This window comes from Lepisosteus oculatus, chromosome 3, assembly GCF_040954835.1.
Source record: "Lepisosteus oculatus isolate fLepOcu1 chromosome 3, fLepOcu1.hap2, whole genome shotgun sequence".
Classification (NCBI taxonomy): domain Eukaryota; kingdom Metazoa; phylum Chordata; class Actinopteri; order Semionotiformes; family Lepisosteidae; genus Lepisosteus; species Lepisosteus oculatus.
In genome coordinates this window covers 29,264,363-29,285,097 of record NC_090698.1, presented here as the reverse complement: position 1 = coordinate 29,285,097, position 20,735 = coordinate 29,264,363, and the positions used below count along the sequence as shown (strand labels likewise).

Here is a 20,735-nt window from a genome sequence, read left to right as displayed (position 1 = left end):
ACATACACACCAGTATTCTATTTCTCCCTAAACATTTTAAGCATCGAAGTCTTTAACTAACGTGATACCGGAGTCAACAAGCATACTTTTAGAATTTGATTAAAAGGGAATAAAATATGGAATCGCGTATCTCAAGAAATTAATAACGAGATAATTATATTCATGTTGCAAAAAAACTGCAACGGACATAAAAACTCCCTTGCTTTTAACAGAGCGTTCCATAATTTCTAACTACGAAAATTATTTAAACTGCGACACTTATCATTCAACCAGAGCTCGAAATATCACAAGGATCCTCTAGAGCACAGCAAAGACTGTATTAAAAGAATCGCGTATCTCAAGAAATTAATAAGATATAATTATATTCGTGTACTGCGACAGGGCTGTGTAGGGCTGTTTCACCTCTGTCTTCATGTGACTCTACTCAAAAGCCATTTAGCAAAGAGGGGATGAGAAGAGTGACAAACTAGTATACAGTACAGTACTTTAGATCTTTTTTTCTGAACCGGGGAAAATCTGATCATGTTTCTCTATAACAATAATAAAAAACATTTTCACTGCGGCAGCCTCTGTTCTGTGGGCGACAGCAGGACCAGGTCATCTGCAAAGAGCAGGAACTCGATTTCTGTAATTAATGCAGATCAGTAAATCAAGGGACAAAACAATTATTGCACCCGGGTCCTCAATGGGCTTTGACATGCTAATGCATTGGTTTAACACTCCGGGTGTGGCAAGCCTCTAATGTCTCCCGACTTCGGCAAAAGGCACCTGTGTGGAGACTTTTCGGCAGCAGCGGGAGCAGTACGACGCATTACTGGGGAGGATTTGGAGGCTAGAGACACTCCTGAAAATGCAGACTTTTGTCGATGCATTGTGTCGATGTCCCTCTCACTCTCTGCTGAATGAATAAAAGCATTTTATTAAAAACGCGTTTACATTTGTCTGGTATTTACTTTGGTCCCTTTTAACTGTTTTTCCATCTTCTTTATTGCTTTGAGATGCCACTTGATATGTAAAATAATGTCTTTTATTATTGTTATAGAGAAACATGATCAGATTTTCCCCGGTTCAGAAAAAAAGATCTAAAGTGCTACACCTAACTTTCTTAATTCGATGTATTTAAAGCAGTAAACTACTGTAGGTCCAACATAACATTCAGAAATACAATCGAGAATAGTTTTGTGGTGTTTGTATAGATGAAACGTTCCTAAAACGTATAACGTAACAAAATTAAAGACGATTAAAATACGTAATCTTTCCACTTGTACTGTATGTCATCGGAAAATACAAGAAGTTTCTGCTTTGTGTAAGGATGGTATCAAAAAGTAATCTAAGTGGTGAGAAAGCTGTGCTCAATGTATTTAAGGGACTTAAAAGTAAAAGGAGATGCTTCATATTGCTTGACTAATTTTAAAAACTAAGTTATAAATGCAGACGCTCCCTTGGTGCCGCACCGGGTGTAAATATCAAAATATACATTCGTCCCAGGCAGAGGCCGAAGATCGCCCGGCTGGGGTGTGCGGGACAGGAGTGAAAGTGGTCAGGGCTGGGTTTAGGAAGGCGTACAGTCTGGGCATGTATAGATTACACTTTTCTAAAACGTATTTGAAAAATATAAACGATTACAATCTAATCCTTCCACGTTTGATCCCAAAATTAATCTAAACGGGTAGAAAGCTATGCTGAAAGTTTATTAAGATACTTAAAAGACAAAGATACTGTATCAATTTATGTTGCATTAGTCTGATTATGATTAAAAAAACATATATAATTAAACACGCGTTTGCGATTTAAATCAAAACATGATTTAAATCAATACAAATGTTTATATTGTAACACATACTGTCCAGCCTCCATTTCTCTATAAAAATTTACTCTATTACAAATTTACAATTTGTTGATAATAGAAATGTTAGGTTCTCTAAAGCTTTGTGATAGTTGACCCACCCAGGCAGCAAAAGATCAGCTGCACTTGTAAGATGCGACACCAAAGATATGATTAATAACCTTTTAAATCTGAAGGGAGATCTGAAGGAATCCCCCCCACACACACACAATAGAAGCAGGAAGCGGACGCAGGGACCGTTGTCAGAAGGGAAGAAGGTGACCATTCATTGCTACCAAAAATGACTTAGAATCGATCATGTTGTGATATTTTGAAATATAAAAGTCAATTGATTGTCCATAATATTGCTATTCTATTTTTTCGAAGAAATGTTTGTTAAAAGAAAAGTCCAGCACCAGCTGGATTTGAACACACAACCCGTGAGTTGGTAATCGGGCACGTAGACCAGTGGGCTACAAAGGAAGTCGCATGAAGAGAGAGGTGAAACAGCCCTACACAGCCCTGTCGCAGTACGAATATAATCATATCGTTATTAATTTCTTGAGATACGCGATTCCATATTATAATCCCTTTTAATCAAATTCTAAAAGTATGCTTGTTGACTCCGGTGTCCCATTAAAGACTTCAATGCTTAAAATGTTTAGGGAGAAATGGAATACTGGTGTGTATGTCTTCTTTAAAGTACCGAGACCAGCCATATACTGTATGTTTAAGTTCCAATATTAATATTGTTTATGGCCTTCACACGCTCTTATTCTTTTTATGCTCAGGCACTAAGATTTCCCTTCAGTGGTAAAATTCCATATAAATATTCAATACTTAAACGAGCACAGTTAAGACATTAAATATACATATACATACTGTATACAGTACAGTTTGCATACGGTAATATGTTTATGTTCCTAAATCAATCTCTTTTATGAGCATGTGAAAGGCATGGTGAATCGATTCTCAAAAATTACTGTACTTTGTATGATTGGAAACAAATGTGTGATTGCGAAATGCTGTGGTGTTACTTATACAAAGACGGTCAATGAAAAAAAGAATGTGGACCAGGGCAATACTTTGAGTTTACACTTACAGCTTGTCCAAGGTCATTCATTATTAATACTATTAGTAATATCTTCGTTAAAGACTTTGATGGCGACAGCTCAAATATGAGAGGTTGAGCTTTATTAGCTCCACCCTGCGGAAATTCCGGATACTATTATTTTGCTTGCTGTATTATAGGAGAATTTACGGTAACTACCGGTATTTACCGGTAACTCGCGGTATTTACTGGTAACTCGCGGTAGACTGCGTACAGCGTACCGGAAAATAATGCGGTATCGCCCACGCATTTTGAATGGCTGCATCTGTATATCATGAATGAATATTGAAAGTGCATGTTTTCAACAGAGGGAGATTTTCTAGTGTTTAGATATGGGCTGCTAAAATATAGTGAATTAATGTATTTGCACTGTTTAACAATTGGAAGAAAACATACAAATATTTTTTACATCATGTCAAGATACTATGAAATATGAAAGCCAGTATGAAATATGAAAGCCAGTATGAAATATTTTTCACAGCTGTCACCAAAGTCCCCCCACCTACCCCGCAATGAGTTTGTTTTCAGTGTAGAAAATTAAACAGTAATTTACATTACATAACACACTAGCAGTTTTGTCAGTCTTCTACACGTGCAAGGCACAAGATACAGGTAACATTATTATGACATCTTTGCTTTGCCTTCGCTACAAAAGTGTTCAAACAGCAAACGTGAGATCTAGTAACATCTCCATTATTAAATAGTATGAAGTACTACCAAAGACAAGACAAATAAATATCAGTGTTTTTTGCTGTTACTTTATGTGCAAAGCAGTATGATATAGAACTTGTTTATTTGTAAACCAGATTATCACAATTTATTTTTGGCTGTAAAAAGTCTGATTTCACATAAACATTTTATAAAAATAAACTTTTGATAAATAGTTCAAAGGCACCATGCTAGCAAAAGAAAGTAAGCACATACCTCAAACTAAAGGAAGGAATATAAATTAACAATTTAACAATTCTTTAACTACAAATGGCTTGAATTCAGCAAAGTAAGGCAGCTAAACTTCTGAGTAGTGACCTATTACAAATTGAAAGCTATGAATACTCAAATTTATACAAATCATATTTGGGATGATGGTGGATGTTATATTATGCAAAAACTAATCTTCAAGGAAACATGCAAACTCTTACACATTAGCTCTACCCTCTTAGCAGGCAGGAATGAAACAGGAAATATTAAAAAAAAATCTATACAAATAACCTACACAAAAGTGCCAGGAATTTGCTGAAATAAGAAAAAAAATATAAAAAATAAAGAAAACCAGAAATCCATCTCATCACTCAAGTGAGGCAGAACACATTTTAAATATCAACACCAAAGGCAATATTTCCTCACAAAAATGGAGTGGAAAATTACTTAAAATCAGATGAAGGCTGCTATTAATTCCTTGTGAGAAATTTCACAGAATAGACTTTCAAGGACTAGCTTGCTGACTCAAACACAGCGCACTAGGGAAGTGACAGCACATGCAATGCTCAACACCTCTGTTCACAAAAAGGAGGTTTTCAATATCGGCTCATAATTGGAAGGTTCATAGATCCTTGAACACTTTTGATTAGCCTGTGATTAGAAAAGGGACATTGCTGATGTATCCTTGAACAAAGTAGTTTGCTCAGATTGCTTTAAATAAACATGTCAGCCAAGTAAATTAACAACTTTCTTTCCACACCCTCCCTAAGTACCTCAGCCAATGGAAAGGAGACAGAAATTATGCAGGAGAGAGGCCTCTCAGAAGAAGTAACATTACATTTAACATCTCTGCATGAAACAAATCACAATGCTCAATCTATGACTACAGTGGAGTTCAAATCCTAGAATTATCACACAACACAACATTCCCTATTTGAATAAAATAAATATCCAAGCCCTGTGAAAACTTTCTTGTGAACAGATGTGAACACTGTTAAGAAATTCTTCAGAGAAACCACAAGCATTCAAAGAGTACAATATATTTTTTCTTCAGAAGGTTTTTTAATCAATGTCTACACTTTGTCCACAGCTTAAGATTAATTCATCTAAATCCACTGTATATAAGTAGGTTCTAGTAAAATAACAACAGAGGAAGCTTATTTCATTTACCAACAGGTCAGAATAAAGTAAATCACAGAGATGAACTAGTAGATATGATAAACTGCTGGAAGGGCTAGCTGTAAAATGCTCCCATGAGACCTACTTACATAATACACTTGGAGTTGATCACCATATTAATAAACTATACTGTACAAAGAGACCAGAAAGAGTACAGACTGTACAAATTCAAGCTCATGAGTACATAATAATGACAGGTTAAGTAAGATGTAACAGACAGGTGAGTGTATCACCTGTGTATAGGTTGAGTATGAATCAGTATTCTGGCCATTTTATTGCTCTCATAATATGGATCACATTTTCTGCAAATAGAAATGTATGCACATTTGTCAATTAAACAGAAAATATAAAAAGTAATACATAATTATTTTCCTAGGACAAATATCAATATAAAACTAAACAGCTTTTGAACATCTTAATCACTAGTTTGAATTGTCTAAGCAATGTAGAGTTAAAATCAAATTACTGCTTCCCACAATAACTACATTAACATAATAGAAGACGCACAATATTGTCAGGTCAGAGAGTATTTTAACAGAAAATGCCTACTCCCTGCTCTTTCAAAAATATAATCTCATCAAATATTTCAAGAAAAAAAGTTTTCTCATAAAAAAAATCTTTTTTTTCTTGGATCATTTTTCTTGCAAGATCCAAGGAACTTCCATACACATAATAACTGGGCAGTTTGTTCCAAAAAAAAGGTTCAATTTCTAGAATCCTAAGCAGCTGGAGCATCACCCAAGACTTGAATTGACTACATGGCTATACTGTAACATACCAGGTGCTTAGAATCCTCAGTAGCCAGGCATAATGCTATTTCCCAACCTAAGATCAAAACTATCTTACACCTCATTTTCATTGTCCTGCGCATATCTCGTAAGAAGACACAGCTCACTTTATCACATCTTTCTAGGGATTCTGTGCAATACAGGTATGGTATTTTAAAAGTACAGACCCGCAGATAGGCATATCTGACAACATTTGCTTTCAATGCTACACTTTTCATTACCTAAAACATTACCTAAAATTTCTTTCATCTTAACTGTGACAAGACTGAAGTCATGCTTATTGTCCCCCCCCATCAACCCTGTCTGTGGATGGTACTGTACTTGAGTTACAGTCTAAATTGACAAACCTTGGGGTAAATATTTAATTCAGGCTTAACATTCGACCCACATGTGCAGCATATTGTTAAAACATTTTTTTCACTTCAAAAACATCACTAGACTACACCCTATGTTATCACTTACTGCGGTTGAAAAGCTGATCAACACATTTTTCTTCTCCCGAATAGACTACTGTAATGCTCTACTCGCTGGGGTATCTAAATCCACATTGAACAAACTCCAGGATGTCCAAATTTCAGCAGCCAGAATCGTGACCAAGTCTAGTGCAAGTGATCACATTATTCCTATCCTGTAGTCCTTGCACTGGCTTCCTGTCAAGTTTCATGTCGACTTCAAAATCCTCATGCTCACCTATAAGGCTCTGCATGGCTTGGCACCTGTCTGATCTATTATCGCCCTACTCCCCATTTCGTAGCCTTCACTCCTCTAATTTTGGTCTCCTAACTGTCCCCCAAGCCCGTCTACACTCCATGGGTGACAGGGCCTTCTCCTGTTATGCCCCTTAGCTCTGGAACTCTCTCCTTCAAATCCAGACTCAAAACCTTCTTCTTTAGAAGAGCCTTTACTTAACTGGTTCCATTCTTCACCCCGCTGCTTCTACTATATTTAGTTCCACCATCTACTGCGTATTCTCATCGTGTTTATCTTGTGTATTTTTTGTCTATTTTTAATTGTTGTTGTTGCTGTTGTCATTCTGTTAAGCACTTTGAGAAGCCACCTTTAAAGGTGCTATATAAAATAAAGTTTATTATTATTATAAAACAACATTGTTTAATCATTTCACAGAACTATATGCAAGTGCAAGAAATGCAAGTGGTCTCCTATATCCTCTATACACAGTATTTAAGCTTGTTGTCACATCAGTGAAACTATTTCATAGTAAACACATTAAAAGTGTAATGCTGACAACAGCACATTAAACAGAAACTGCACAATGGGTGAATAATATGTATTTTTACCAGCAAAATCAAAACATAACACCAAGGACTGCATCTCACAAAAAAAAACACAAATGTACTTTTTTTCCATAGGAATGCTCATCTCACGTTTCAGATAACAGAAGCACCAAAGTAAATCGATAATTTATCAGTTCTCCAGAAAAATGCAAGCGCAAAAGCAAAAATTAACTGAAATCCATAAAGAATGTTTTCCCGAAACATAACAATAACAATTGTAGTGAAATGTCTATTAAAGCTCCCCTCTACATTAAAATTGACTGGCTATAGAAAATATAAAATCTAATAGAATAAAACAGCTGTCATTCAGCAAATTCTGACAATTCAAGATTTAAACCTATATGTAAACCTAGATGTAAGCCTATAAAATACTGTAAATTCTGTAACTAAAAGAATAGTGCAAAAATGTACACTTTTTTTGAAACTGTAAACATTATAAGAAGCCTCACTAGGACCAGCAGTAGTGAAATACAACAGTAAAAATAGAAATGTATTTACTTTTTTCTTTAATTATTTATTTTACATTTTTTGGAAGGCTGAGAGAGCCATTCCAGGTCCCACCTTCATTTAATTCATGCAGATTGTTTTTATATTTATTCAATTACTTTCAATTTTTTAACCAAGGTAGATATTTTAGAGAAGATATTTCTTTCTAGTGTGTGCACTGAGTAAGACTATAAAAAACCTAAAGTGTCAGACAGCATGTTCAACGGGGGTTCTCTTTAATTCAAGACCCTAACCAGGCTTGTACTGTATATATTTTCCAAACTAATTCAATATATTAAAGGGTACACAACCATTCCATGAGGACACTGACCTTTACTTCCTTTTGGGGGAGGGGGTGTATAAGATTTTAAGAATATATACATAGAATTTTACCTTGACAACAGGATTCAGTAGCACAACTCCTGACTTCTTGGTAATAACTTGCTTTGTTGTATAGTGGTGTTCTATTAACTGGGGGATCGTTGCAAAACCAGTTCCTTCAAATCGATACTGATTCTGAGGAAATTAAAACAATAAACACATAAAATAAAAGTAATTTCTCAACAGTGAAACATGCAGTAAACTTAAAATTGTCAGTAAATTGAGCAGTCATACAAATTTAAAGAAGATTAAACAATACTCTCTTTAGCTGTCATACAGATATGTGACATTTTATACACATAAAACAAAACATGACACCTCTTTTGTAAAGTACCGTGGAAACAGTAAAACCAATAAACAAGCTCTAAATTGTTTATATTTGCAGCTTTTAATTTAAGAATTCATGTATTATTCTATTCTTTTGGCATGGAAGCCTGCCTTCAAGATATTAATGAAGTAGATGGGTAGCTTCAACTCTGAAGGCTTTCATTTGCAGAGTTTGATTCGGTGCACTAGAATTGTTGTCTGAATGCCCAGTAGATTGTGCTTGTCAGAACGCTTGATCTGGTGCTGACTCTGGCCTGTGATACAGCCTCTTGACTGACATCAATTCTTTACTCCTCTGCCATTTTATTTAAAAAAATAAGTTTGAAAAAGAGAAAATCATTTAGCCCATCTGACTTGTTTAATTTTGCCATCATTTGCACAAATAAACAAAGTTCAGAGTGACTATCTATAGAAGGTTGCATCTGCTTCGACTTTCAGACTTATTACAGGTTTTTGAAAAATATTCATCGAACTTTCTTTCGAATTTGATTATTCTCTTATAATAAATCTCGCTTTTTTAATTTAAACGTAACTGTTAAAACCAGCATATAACTGCACAGCATTATTTAATTACAGTATATTGGCAACTAAAAACACATTATTACTACAGTGACCAATACAGTTAAAATATAATAGTCATTCTGTGAAAGGATATAAGAAATATCTAGCCAACATTTTAAGTACAATTTAAGTAATTTCTACATCTAGAAATTACTTGATAGCAGACAGCTGCACAGTTTTTCATGCATTTCTTGTAACAGGAGCAACCCATACACTTTCTGAAAGATTTGTGCTAGCAGATGAGGAATTCTTAAAAAGTGCACCCTCGATAATCTGTCCATGTACAACTAACACATACTCACACTGCATTTTAATGACGTTTAATCCAAGGATCATTTGCAATGGGAGAAAATGAATAGATGTAGTATCTTTTTTGTTGTTGTCGTTGTAATACTTACATCTGCGAACTGAATTATAAAGTGCCTGCGTTGTCCATCAGAAAAAACAGACAGCACATATTCCCCTGGTTTGCCATGGCTCTCCCGGACTAGAAAGTCACCTTGCTGTTTCAATAGTTCCTGAGCCTCTATTCTTGGGATGGCGCCGTGATACCATTCTTGATCTCCTAATGGCTTCTCACTGGTAGGAATCACATCAAAGAACTGAAAAATAGAGCAATAATAGTTTAATATATTTGGTTTCTTACCCAGCCCAAAGAGTAATTCACATTTAATTGAAGCCAAAGTTACATAAGCCAATTAATGTGCATCATACAGTCTGTTTATAGTGTCTGAAGGTAAATACATGGAATGCCTTGTGACTGTTGTTTATTCATTTGTCAGATACACATTTCAGTTGAATATGAATCATGTTTAGCAGAGTCATCACCACATGCAGTCATAAGCTTCTGGGATGTCTAACTGTCCTAGCAAAGCCAGTGCTTTTCAGTACTGCATGCTCCTTACTTTTTAAAAGAGGTTAATATTCACACTGAATTTTAATGAAGTGAATAACATTAGATTTGTAATGTTTAAATATCTAAGGCATGTAATAAAACCAATTACAGTTGATTTTTAAGACCGTTTTTTTCTTTTGATACGCTTAATTTATGAAAGTGATTTTAAATGTCTATTTTGAACATGTCTATAATGCATATACAAAATTATAAATACTAACACATGAAATTCACACACATACAGTACGGTATTTTTGTGTATTGCCTCCAATGTTAGCAAAAAGGGGGAAATAAGATACTGGTTCATCACTGTAATACAATGAAATGGTATTTAATAATGCAGGCATGATTAAATTTACTGCATGCAAAGTGTAAATTATTTTGAAACACATTGCAGTTCATTTGGAAGTCCCATTGGGCTCATTTAAAGGTAATAAAATCATCTTTATAAAAAAGCCTTTTAAAGCAGATTTTAACTATGTTGAAACGTTATCCTGTAGAGATGATGAGCCTCGATATGATTATGAAATTTTTTTCACTATATAGTTTGCACTATGATATAATATATAAGATACTAATCAGATACCACTGATTATTGTCTGTATATTATCACAGTAAACCAGCTTAACAGATGAATGAATTAACATATGTGATTATTTTTGGATTAAATCAATATAAAAGCAATTTATACTTGAGCAGCAAGAAACAAGCCTCTGTATATTAAAAACAACACACATACATATATTTAATGAAAGACTAAGAATTTTGTTTAAATCCAAAGAATACCATACTACAAGAAGAAAATCATGCCAGATAATTTTACTGGACAAGATCCATTTCACTTGTGCTTGCTTGACACACATCTTGTAAAGATTTTATTAATAAAGAAAAGAGATCATGAAACATTTACCAATTAAGTTTCACATCTAAATACCTGAATTTATAACAAACAAAAATGTCAGTCTTATTCCACCAATGTTGGTCCACCTGGGCTGCGTATTAATACAAACATGCACATCATGATCACAATGCCATGCAGTTTCTTTTTAAACTAAACTCCTTCAGTGCTTACTCACAAGCATCGTAATGATTAAAATTGGCTAAAGGGTGATAACTATCATTAGAGATAGTTTTATAATGGTGAATGCAAAGGGTCTATTCTATATGAATACATAAGTACATAAAAATGTTTTTTAATAATAATAATAATAAACTTTATTTTTATTTATATAGCACCTTTAAAGGATGACATTAACAATAAATAAGAAGACTACAACAATAAATAAGAAGACTTCACAAGATCGGACACAATTAAAATTACAACAATACAACAATAACAATAGAGCACACCGTGGAAGGTGGTATTAAGAAGAGCAGAGGGGTGAAGAATGGAACCAGTTAAGTAAAGGCTTTGCTAAAGAAGAAGGTTTTGAGTCTGGATTTGAAGGAGTTTAGAGAAGGTGACTCTCTGATATCCTTGGGCAAAGAGTTCCAGAGCTTGGGGGCATAGCAGGAGAAGGCCCTGTCGCCCATACAATGTAGACGGGCCTGGGGGACAGTAAGGAGGGCAGAATTTGAAGAGTGGAGATTGCGAGGGCGATAAAAGTTCAGACAGGTATTGAGGTGCCAAGCCATGTAAAGCCTTATAGGTGAGCATGAGGATTTTAAAGTCTAGGCGGAATTTGACCGGAAGCCAGTGCAAGGACTCCAGGATAGGAGTAATGTGAACACTTGCACTAGACCTAGTCAGGATTCTGGCTGCTGAATTTTGGACATACTGCAATTTGTTCAGAGTAGATTTAGATACCCCAGCGAGTAGAGCATTGCAGTAGTCAATAAGAGAGAATACAAATATGTTGATCAGCTTTTCAGCCACAGTTAATGATAGCATAGGGCGCAGTCTTGCGATATTTCTAAGGTGAAAAAAAGATGTTTTGACAGTATGCTGTACATGTGTGTCGAATGTTAAGCCAGAATCGAATATAACCCCAAGGTTTTTCAATTTTGATTGAAGCTCAAGTACAGAGCCATCTACAGATAGGGTCACAGGACTGGCTTTACGAAGATGATGGGGGGTACCAATAAGCATGACTTCAGTCTTGTCATAGTTAAGATGAAGGAAGTTTTGAGTCATCCAAATTTTTATGTCAGAGATGCAATTAGATAGAATAGAGACAGCCATATCAGTGTCAGGTTTGGTATAGATGTATATTTGAGTATCGTCAGCGTAAAAATGAAAGCTGAGGCCATGTGATCTTAAAAGCTGACCAAGTGGGAACATGTAAATGCTGAAGAGCAAGGGGCCCAGGATTGACAAAAATCTTAACTCGCTGAGTTGATTTTCTTCTTTGGAAAGACAAAGCAAAATAACTGAAAACCACAATTCTTTTTTGTCTTACATAACAGACTCCTTTGTATCTATATGACACTTCTATTGGTGATCTTTTGCTCTAATACCGTAAAAAGCTCTGAGCATTAGATTTGTCTCCTATAGAGATATTTCCTTCCAGCTATTGTCTCATCTGATATTGCTCCAGATTTGTGTCCATTTGGTGATTCTCTACATTAAATTTGATAATTTTGATGATTGTTAACATGATTTTCTCTTTATGTTTTTTAATAATCTACTAAACTAGATCATGTTTTTTTAACCTTTAACTTGACAATTTTAGGTCTGGTACCACCCCCTTTCTGAAGCATAGTCACACTGTCTAAAGATTCCTCACTTAATTAAATTATCTTAAGCTTTTCTCTTAACTCCTTCTCTTACAATCTTTTCTCAAATCAACTTTTACCTTAGATTGAGACTATCCAGACCTTAATTATATATCAAAAGCTATTATATTGTGGTCACAATTTCCCAGTACTTCTACCTTTCTTGTTTTATTTGGGTCACTTGCAAAATTAAGGATTATTGCAAGCCCTTTTCCTTGCTGGTATTCTGAAAGGCTGGGAAAGAAAGAATGCGTGCACCATATCAATCATTTCAATTTCAGCATCTGTGCTCCCAGTTGGCTTATCTCCATCTATGTGAGGAAAATTGAAATCCCCCTAATAATATGATACCCTTCTTGCTACATGCTGATGTGATTGCACTGTATAATGAAGCATCATTATGACTGGGCTCAAGTGGGGAGCTGCGTCACAGTACAGGCTGCACAGGAACTTTTTTAATTCCGTGCTAAAAAGTAGAAAGAAAAAAAACATTTCAGCTGTTGAGCCTCCTCAGGTAAGAGGGAGAGAGAGAAAAGTTGTTAGGATAAATATCAAAAGAGAACAAACTACCGCACATGTAAGAATGGGCACAGCAGGTGAGAAAGAGTATCCAAACGAATGGAAATCTGGGGGAGAAGTGTGAAAAGACAAAATCTGTAAATTGAATGGAGAAGTTCAGAAAAGAAATTAGTCTACCACTGAGATCTGGTGGAAGATGTAATACAAGTTTAAGAATAATTTATTATCCCTTTCACTCTCACCCTTACATCTGAAGAAGGTTTAACAGCTGGAATGTTGCATTTTTCTACTTTTCAGTATGGAATTGACATCTCATTCATCATTATGAGCATGTTACCTGGTCTGTATCACACTTCTATTGCTAAAACTGTAAATTTTATTTCCAGTTTCAGCAATAAAGATTTAGAAGTACTCGTAGAATTGTAAGTTTTTTCCCTCTGTACCATTTTTGATATGAATCACTACCCACTCACCTCTTCGACTTTCGGTCTCTACTGAATTTTTTCCACTTGTATTAAATTCAAATTCATTTCTCTCTGTAAGCCATCTTTCCGTAACTCCTATAAAATCATAGTTGCTTGCTAATACAGCTTCTAAATCCAATATCTTGTTTCTAATGTTCCAATCATCAAGATATAGTTCTTTAAGGCTCTTTTTCTCTTGCTTCCCTAAATGTGTTCTGCCTGCTTATTCTTCTATAGCATCTCCCCTCATCAGAAAATCAGCATCCAACCTGGTGTCCAGTAATTGGAATTACTGTAACTTTCCTACAGTCATGTCTTAAAACGTCTCAACTACTTTCCCCCCACCTCTCAAAAAGGCTGAGATATCAGTTGCTCCAGATTTAAAGGCTGAAAAGGTCAACAAGATCACAAACTCCGATCTCCAGATGGAAGTTATTTGAAGAATAATTATTCTGCAAAATAAGACACCAGGCAGTGGCCTCTGAGTTGAATAATTTGATATGCAGTAAGTATTAAATGTATAAAAGAGGTAAATTAAGAAATCAAGGTAATAAGAAATCAAAATGAGGAGTAATTTTGCATCGTGATTATACAGAATGGTTAGCTCCTTTGCTACAACTCTGTAGTACAAGCCATCTGCACTGTTCTTTTCAGATTTTACCACAAAGCCAATGCATGCACTGCATTACATGCCTCAATTAATTTTATACACATTTTATAAAGTGTGCATCTTGTATAAAACATACACTTTTATACCCCTTGTATAACATGAAATTGTTACACATACCATCAGCTGCAACTCTCCAGTAAGTCGAATTGAATATAGTCAAAACCTGAAAATTGTATGTTAATCAAACTGTTATGGTGTCTGACCACACCTTGAATTATCCTCCATACCTTGTATAGAGAATATGGAAAACAATCCAAATAAGCAGTCCTCTAACAATCCATTTCATTGATATTATACAGATTTTAGATTGTTTATGGAGAGAGTTAATTGATAAAGAATAAAGAATAAAATCATCTACTTCTGATTTCTAGAATAAAGAGCATATTGTACATCTTACCAATACAGGAGAATACTGAGTAAATGGTGTTCCAAACCCGCTTATGTGTGTGATACAAACGCTTAAGCAAAAGCATATTTTGGTTCTTTTTGTCACAATCCAGACTTCATTTGATTTATTATTGGTGTTAACAGCAGCAATAAATTTCATTATTAATACCGGCCTGAATGCCAAACAACTAATTAGAACTGTGATTGAAGTGCATTTTTAAAAATAATTTATTCAAACCATCTCCCTCTTAACTAATTGCCTGTTTTTATTATTATTAAACTACTTACTCTTTTATTGATAAATGAGCTCAATTAAAACACTATAATGCCTTACTGAATCGTTCCTACAGTTGGTGTTGTCGACCAAACCACAGGATTACTCATATTATGAGGGACTTTCCTTGTTACTTTCATTTGTTATATGCTGTACACAAAAAGCAATGATGCACAGAATATCAAATGCAATTTACTGCATTTAAGAATATAGTTTTCTTGTGTTCATCTTAAGTTAAAGTGGAACCATGCCATTCAAACATATAATGATGCACAAAGAAATGCAATATTGAGATGTTAAAGATTTCATTAAACAATTTCACATAAAAATGTGAACAAAAACACAGATCAAAAAATATAAATTCCTTTTGAATATTTGAAAATATTTGAGTGAGGCACTTTAGCAATTGAGTTAAGAGGGAATTTTAGGTAATATTATACAATCCTACAGGGTAATTTAACCATAATACTCTTGTACTGTACAACTACTGTACAAGGGTAAAAGATCGAGTAGTAAGGTCCTCAGTTTAAAGGTTGAATTAGAAGAACTTAACTTCCTATAATCATAAGACACAGTGTCCTCCATCACCATACTGTAAAATGGGATTGGAAATTCTGGTTAACAAGGAAGTTATCCACATACTGGTTGTCCAAACACTATGTAAAATACCAACATGTTCTTCTTAATGGTCTCCCTTCCCAGTACTGACCAAAACCAGGCTAAACAGAAGTCATGCCTCTATCATCTATACATTGTTCTGATTAAACACAACACACTTAAAGTGACAACACTGCAAACTTTTGTGGCATAACCTCTCTGACTTTTAGTTAAATCCTGGTAGTTTTAAGGCACAGACATGATCAGCCACTTGATAAACTGCTGTGGGATTGTTTGGCATTATTACTGTGCAATTTCTGAAAGATGGTAAAAGTTGTCAGGTTGTTTCCTTTTGAGGGCATTGACAAGTTGCTTCTTTTGGACGGATATCAAGAAAAATGTTGGGCATTGCATGATCTCTACATTACATTTTGGTCTTCACAGCCTTGTGAAGCCTAGCACTATGTAGTTTTGGATTGTCCTTTGATCAACATTTCCAGAGAAGAGAGGCTCAAAGGAAAGAAAAAAGTGCTCTCTCGGGGAGTTCATCATCATATTGCTGAGCTTGAGCGCGTTTGCCCTCAATCCATACCAAAGATGTTTTCACATTAAACAGGATTCTTCACCACATCTTAACACTTCCACTGCCCCAGCTGTTAACCTGAACAATGCAACACTCAGGATAATTCTCAAAGATGTGTCTCCACACATGTCAGAAACTGAACTGCAAATAAAACAAGCTACCACTCTTCTCTGCCACCACCTCAAATGTCCATGAAAATGTCAATTTCTCTTGGCTGCCAACATTACCCCAACCCTCAGAATTTCTTCCTGGAGTTTCCCATACTATAACACAGGGGTCAGAAAGCTTTCTGAAGGAGCCTGCCAAGAGTTAGTTCATGCACTTATCACAGATTTGCTTCCCACCGATACTTTTTTAAAGTCAATTATAAGTGTACTTACATATTGATGAATAATAAATATGAAAATATAACAATATCCAAATTAATAGACTTATGTATGTTTTTTAGTGTGATCCTTTCCCTTGCCAAGTTCTCCAATCTCAGGCTTGTAGTAAAGTTTGAAACTGCCTGTGCATCAAGGCAGATCAAACAACAAGAACATTTCCTGATGAATAATACAATGAAAATTCATTGTGGGGTACACATTGTGATTTACAATGTTCTTCACAAAAACATACTGTTTTTTGATCAGAGCAGGGGCACTGTCATTCGTCCCAGAATGTATTTTCTTGATGTCAATTCCTCTTTCCTAAAATGATTAATAAAAGTCCTAGCCATATCTTCCCCTGTAGTTTTGCCATGGATGAGTTTAGGCAGCACAGCTCTTCTCGAATTTCATCTGAGTCACAGTATCTGGCAAGAATAGCTAATTCCAGTATGTTGCTCAAATTCATGCACTCAGAAGACAAACAGCACAGCCTTTATGTTGAACAAATGCATATTCATTTCTCCAAAAGGGCTAAGATTAGAGAACATCTAACTTTCTTAGCAACAACCATTTTATTCAAGTGTTTGAATTACAATTAAATGTGGAAAATGTTATCTGTAGCAATGATGTGACCATTCCTTTTAAAACAATAGGCTAGCTCTGCTAAAATCATGCAGTAAATGAATCGTTTCTTTTAGGCCAAAAGTGTGTTGGGATACACAGAATTATAGACCATCAAGCATTATTTTTATCATTTTTTAATCTAATTTCATCATTGCTTGGACTTCCTGTGTGGCAAAAAATTCAATTACTTTCTTCAAGCTTAGCTAATTTTACAATCCATAAATGAGCACAGCAAAATTCAAGAAAGATATACCAAGACAGATAGCACAAGAAAGAGCTTGATGTGAAAACAGAAGACAAAAATAACTTATTTTGCCTGGGCTAAAGAAGTGCAAGAAGTTTCTTTCGCATACAACTACCCAACAGAGTTATCACAAAGACCAAGGAATTAGGAGATTAGGAAGGTTCTTTAAAAACAACAAAATCCACTTTCAGACAACCAACTACAAAAACAAAACTAAATGGGTACAGAAACTCCTAGGATTTCAACGACAGAAGATATAAGCAAAAATGCATTGTAAATTCAAAGAATACGTGTGTTCTAAAAATAATAACTCTTTTTAATGATGGTATGGGAGTTCATGGTATAAATTACGCATAAATCTGAGGTTTCAGTAATTACAGGAATAGGTTTAAGATGGTGTTAATGACACTGTGGAAAAATCTGAAGTATGAGATTATCTTTTAGATATTCTTTCATAAAGATATCAGGTACTTACTGATGAGGAGCCCAAGACTGACTTCGGGGACCGAATTATTCCTGCAATGGAATGGCGTAAGGTGTCAAACTTTGAAATCTTGTCTTTGCTTTTATCCTGGAAGAAAGATAAGGAAATGTACACATTAGGGTAAATCCTAACCTGAAATCACTTTAAAAGAAAACATTAAAAAACTGCTCAAAAGGAATAAAATGGAATATGACTGTGATAAGAACAGACTTTTTTGTAAGGATAACCATTCACTTTCATAATTACCCATGAATTTACAGTAAAAAAAAAACAACAAATTGTGACAGCACTTCTGTGTTTCTTGTTCTGTGGCACTGAAATGATAAAGCCAAGCCATGATAAAAACTGTCATTTCCCTGATACAAGGCAAACTTAAAAAAGTACCACAGTGCAAATGCTTACTAGTCAATTGCCCTAAGGTCGATACTCTAGGACAGAAAAATAAATAAGATAAATAATCTGTAAACTCATACTTCTCCTCATACTGCAAGCTTACTATGTTGTGCACTTCTGCATAAATAAAACTCAATGTGTCAAGATCAAATTTGAGAGTTAATCTATACTGTGACTGAAGAAAAATAAACAACCATCTGTCATTGACTCAAAATGCATATCTATAGTTGGGATGTACTGTCATCTACAATGCTATATAAAATAGAGGTAACTAGAAAAACTGTAAAGTCATAAAACTGGTGTACCCTGTATCACGATTGGTTGAAATATCCACTGAAATAATAATTAAACCACAACCATTTATGGCTTTAGAACATAGTAATGAATAAAACATCCAGGCCCTTATCCAAGCTCCACTGTAGCTTAAAACAGGACATGCCAAATGAGAATCATGAGCCTTTCAAGATAACAGATCCTTGTCCGTTGACAGGTCGATTTTTACATCAAGGGATTAAATGGCTAGTTAAAACTGCTCATTGCATCACCATGGATACAGAGGGCTCTTTGCGCTTGTGGGCCTGCCAGGGTTGGGGATGATCAGCTCATTTCACGCAGCTCAGGTAATGACAAGATAAAGGAGCTTCTTCAGATAAATGAGTCGTGAGGATTAGTAGTAGCTAAATAACTCTTCCTAACATCACAGAAGTTATGGTCCGACAACAATATGTGCATTCTGATGTGCTTCCCACCAGCATGCAAAAGCAAAAGTTTAGCCCTGCCATTACTGCATTTCTGCAGCTTTGTGCTGATATTTTGAGCAATCATCAATTTTAAAATGGGCATAGCAATGGAGACGTGCTGTCTTTTAACAGCTCATGCTGCTTCTAATAGAGCCATTAAATAGAATACTGTCTACAGACTGAATGCTAGTACTGTATCATATCATGCTTATTTCTTAATCATCATTATTAATAATAATAAAAATGACTACGAAAGATGGCTTGTCCTTAGGTTTGCTACAAACACTCATTGCAGTTATATCCTTTGCATATAAATAAGAAACAAACTTAACATTCACTTAAAAAGGTTTCTACATAGTACCAACATCATAAGTATACCTCTTATAATTTTGCTCCATCTCTATGAAGAAATGTTCAATTAAAATGAATTGTATCAATTGATATTTTGTGGCAAGAACATCTTTGTGAATTACATTTACTCAACACAGGCAGATATGGATATGAGGAGGATAAGATGTCAAGATGTCTGTATCAAGTCCATACTTTAAATGTGATTCTTAAAAAAGACTTAGCAAATATGCAATTTCCCTAATTGCTGTAAATATGATTTCTGAGAACTACTTTCTTTACAGGAAATGTGAAACAAAGTGTGTGTAAGATTTGTTAGGAAATCTTAATATGAAGAGCAAATCTGTGCGACTTGAATCGGCTAATTACACTATACGTGAGTCGTACAATCAAGCCATAATCACTCGTATTTTTGATACAAAAATAGTTCTTCATTTTATAGAACAGAAAATAATTTGTCACAATCTTCAAAAAAACTAAAATAAATGAAATTAGATAGACTAAGTATATAGGTGTGAGCAAATTTATATTAATTTACCACTAGCAACAGTTTCATTTCAACACACACCAAACAAGCCAGTTTATCTGCTCAATTTTTGTAAAACAGAAAAATCAGGGACAGCTCAAGCTGATATATCACTTGTAAAATCTGTCTATTTCCGAACTAAATTAAAAAGAAATATTTAGTAACAAGCAAGGTTACTAGCCTCTTTACCTCTACCCCTCCCAGCAATGTTTTATTTTTTTCCATACTCATTTAAGTCTGATACATATCAATTATATTTTCCATTAATTCATCTTAAGCAAAAAATCAATAATTCACTCCAGCAATACGATGCAGCAGAATGAATATGTTGTTGCTGGCCAATAATTGAGTCCAAGAAGAACAGATTCTATTTGCACTTAAGAGAACAGGTGGCTCACACCTGTTCACATAGTGATTTTCTCCCTTCTCATCTCAAGTTCCTGGAAACTCAGGGTGACTAAATGGTCTTTGCACCATACATAGTCAAATTGGCCAAGAACCATGTATGCTCATTTCTGAATATGCCAAACGCTGTGAGAAGAACCAACACAACTCACTTTAAACCACTTTTTAAAGCCCACTTTTTCACACATTTCACCATTTTATCTGTTAACACTGATAGCTCTGCATAGGGTGGAGCACACTTGGAGACTTGCTCAACAGCAGAGTAAGGGGCCTTCCAAATGGCTTAACTAATAAAGACTCTGTGGTACAAACATTATTAAAGTCAGGCTCATGTCACTACCTGGCATTGCACAATTGGCTGAGCACTGGCTGAGCACCAAGGGTAGCATTGGGATTTGTCAGCCCAGGTTTTCTCGGGTCTTGTGAAACACTGACCCTGTATCTTTCGCAGCAACTGCCAGCTTGCAGTATTGACAATGAGAGACGCAAATATATGGGGAGACATATGATGACATATGATATGAGCAAAGCACTGTAAAGCAATAGAGACAAAATATGAAAGATTCCGACAGGTAGGAGGGTGGATGAGCATGTCTGCCTCTCTTCATTCTCCCTGCAGATGAATCAT

General features: G+C 35.1%; 1 protein-coding gene across 4 annotated transcripts in view; it reads right to left on the bottom strand.

Moving 5' to 3' along the window:
• fer (fer (fps/fes related) tyrosine kinase) overlaps positions 1-20,735 on the bottom strand; it is a 138,002-nt gene that overhangs the window by 60,569 nt on the left and 56,698 nt on the right. For all 4 annotated transcript variants that reach the window (XM_069187109.1, XM_069187110.1, XM_069187111.1 and 1 more), the window contains 3 exons: positions 17,687-17,782; positions 9,270-9,473; positions 7,996-8,118 (listed from right to left, as the gene is read on the bottom strand). In XM_069187109.1, coding sequence (XP_069043210.1) covers positions 7,996-8,118; positions 9,270-9,473; positions 17,687-17,782 — 423 coding nt within the window. The remainder of the gene's footprint in view (positions 1-7,995; positions 8,119-9,269; positions 9,474-17,686; positions 17,783-20,735) is intronic.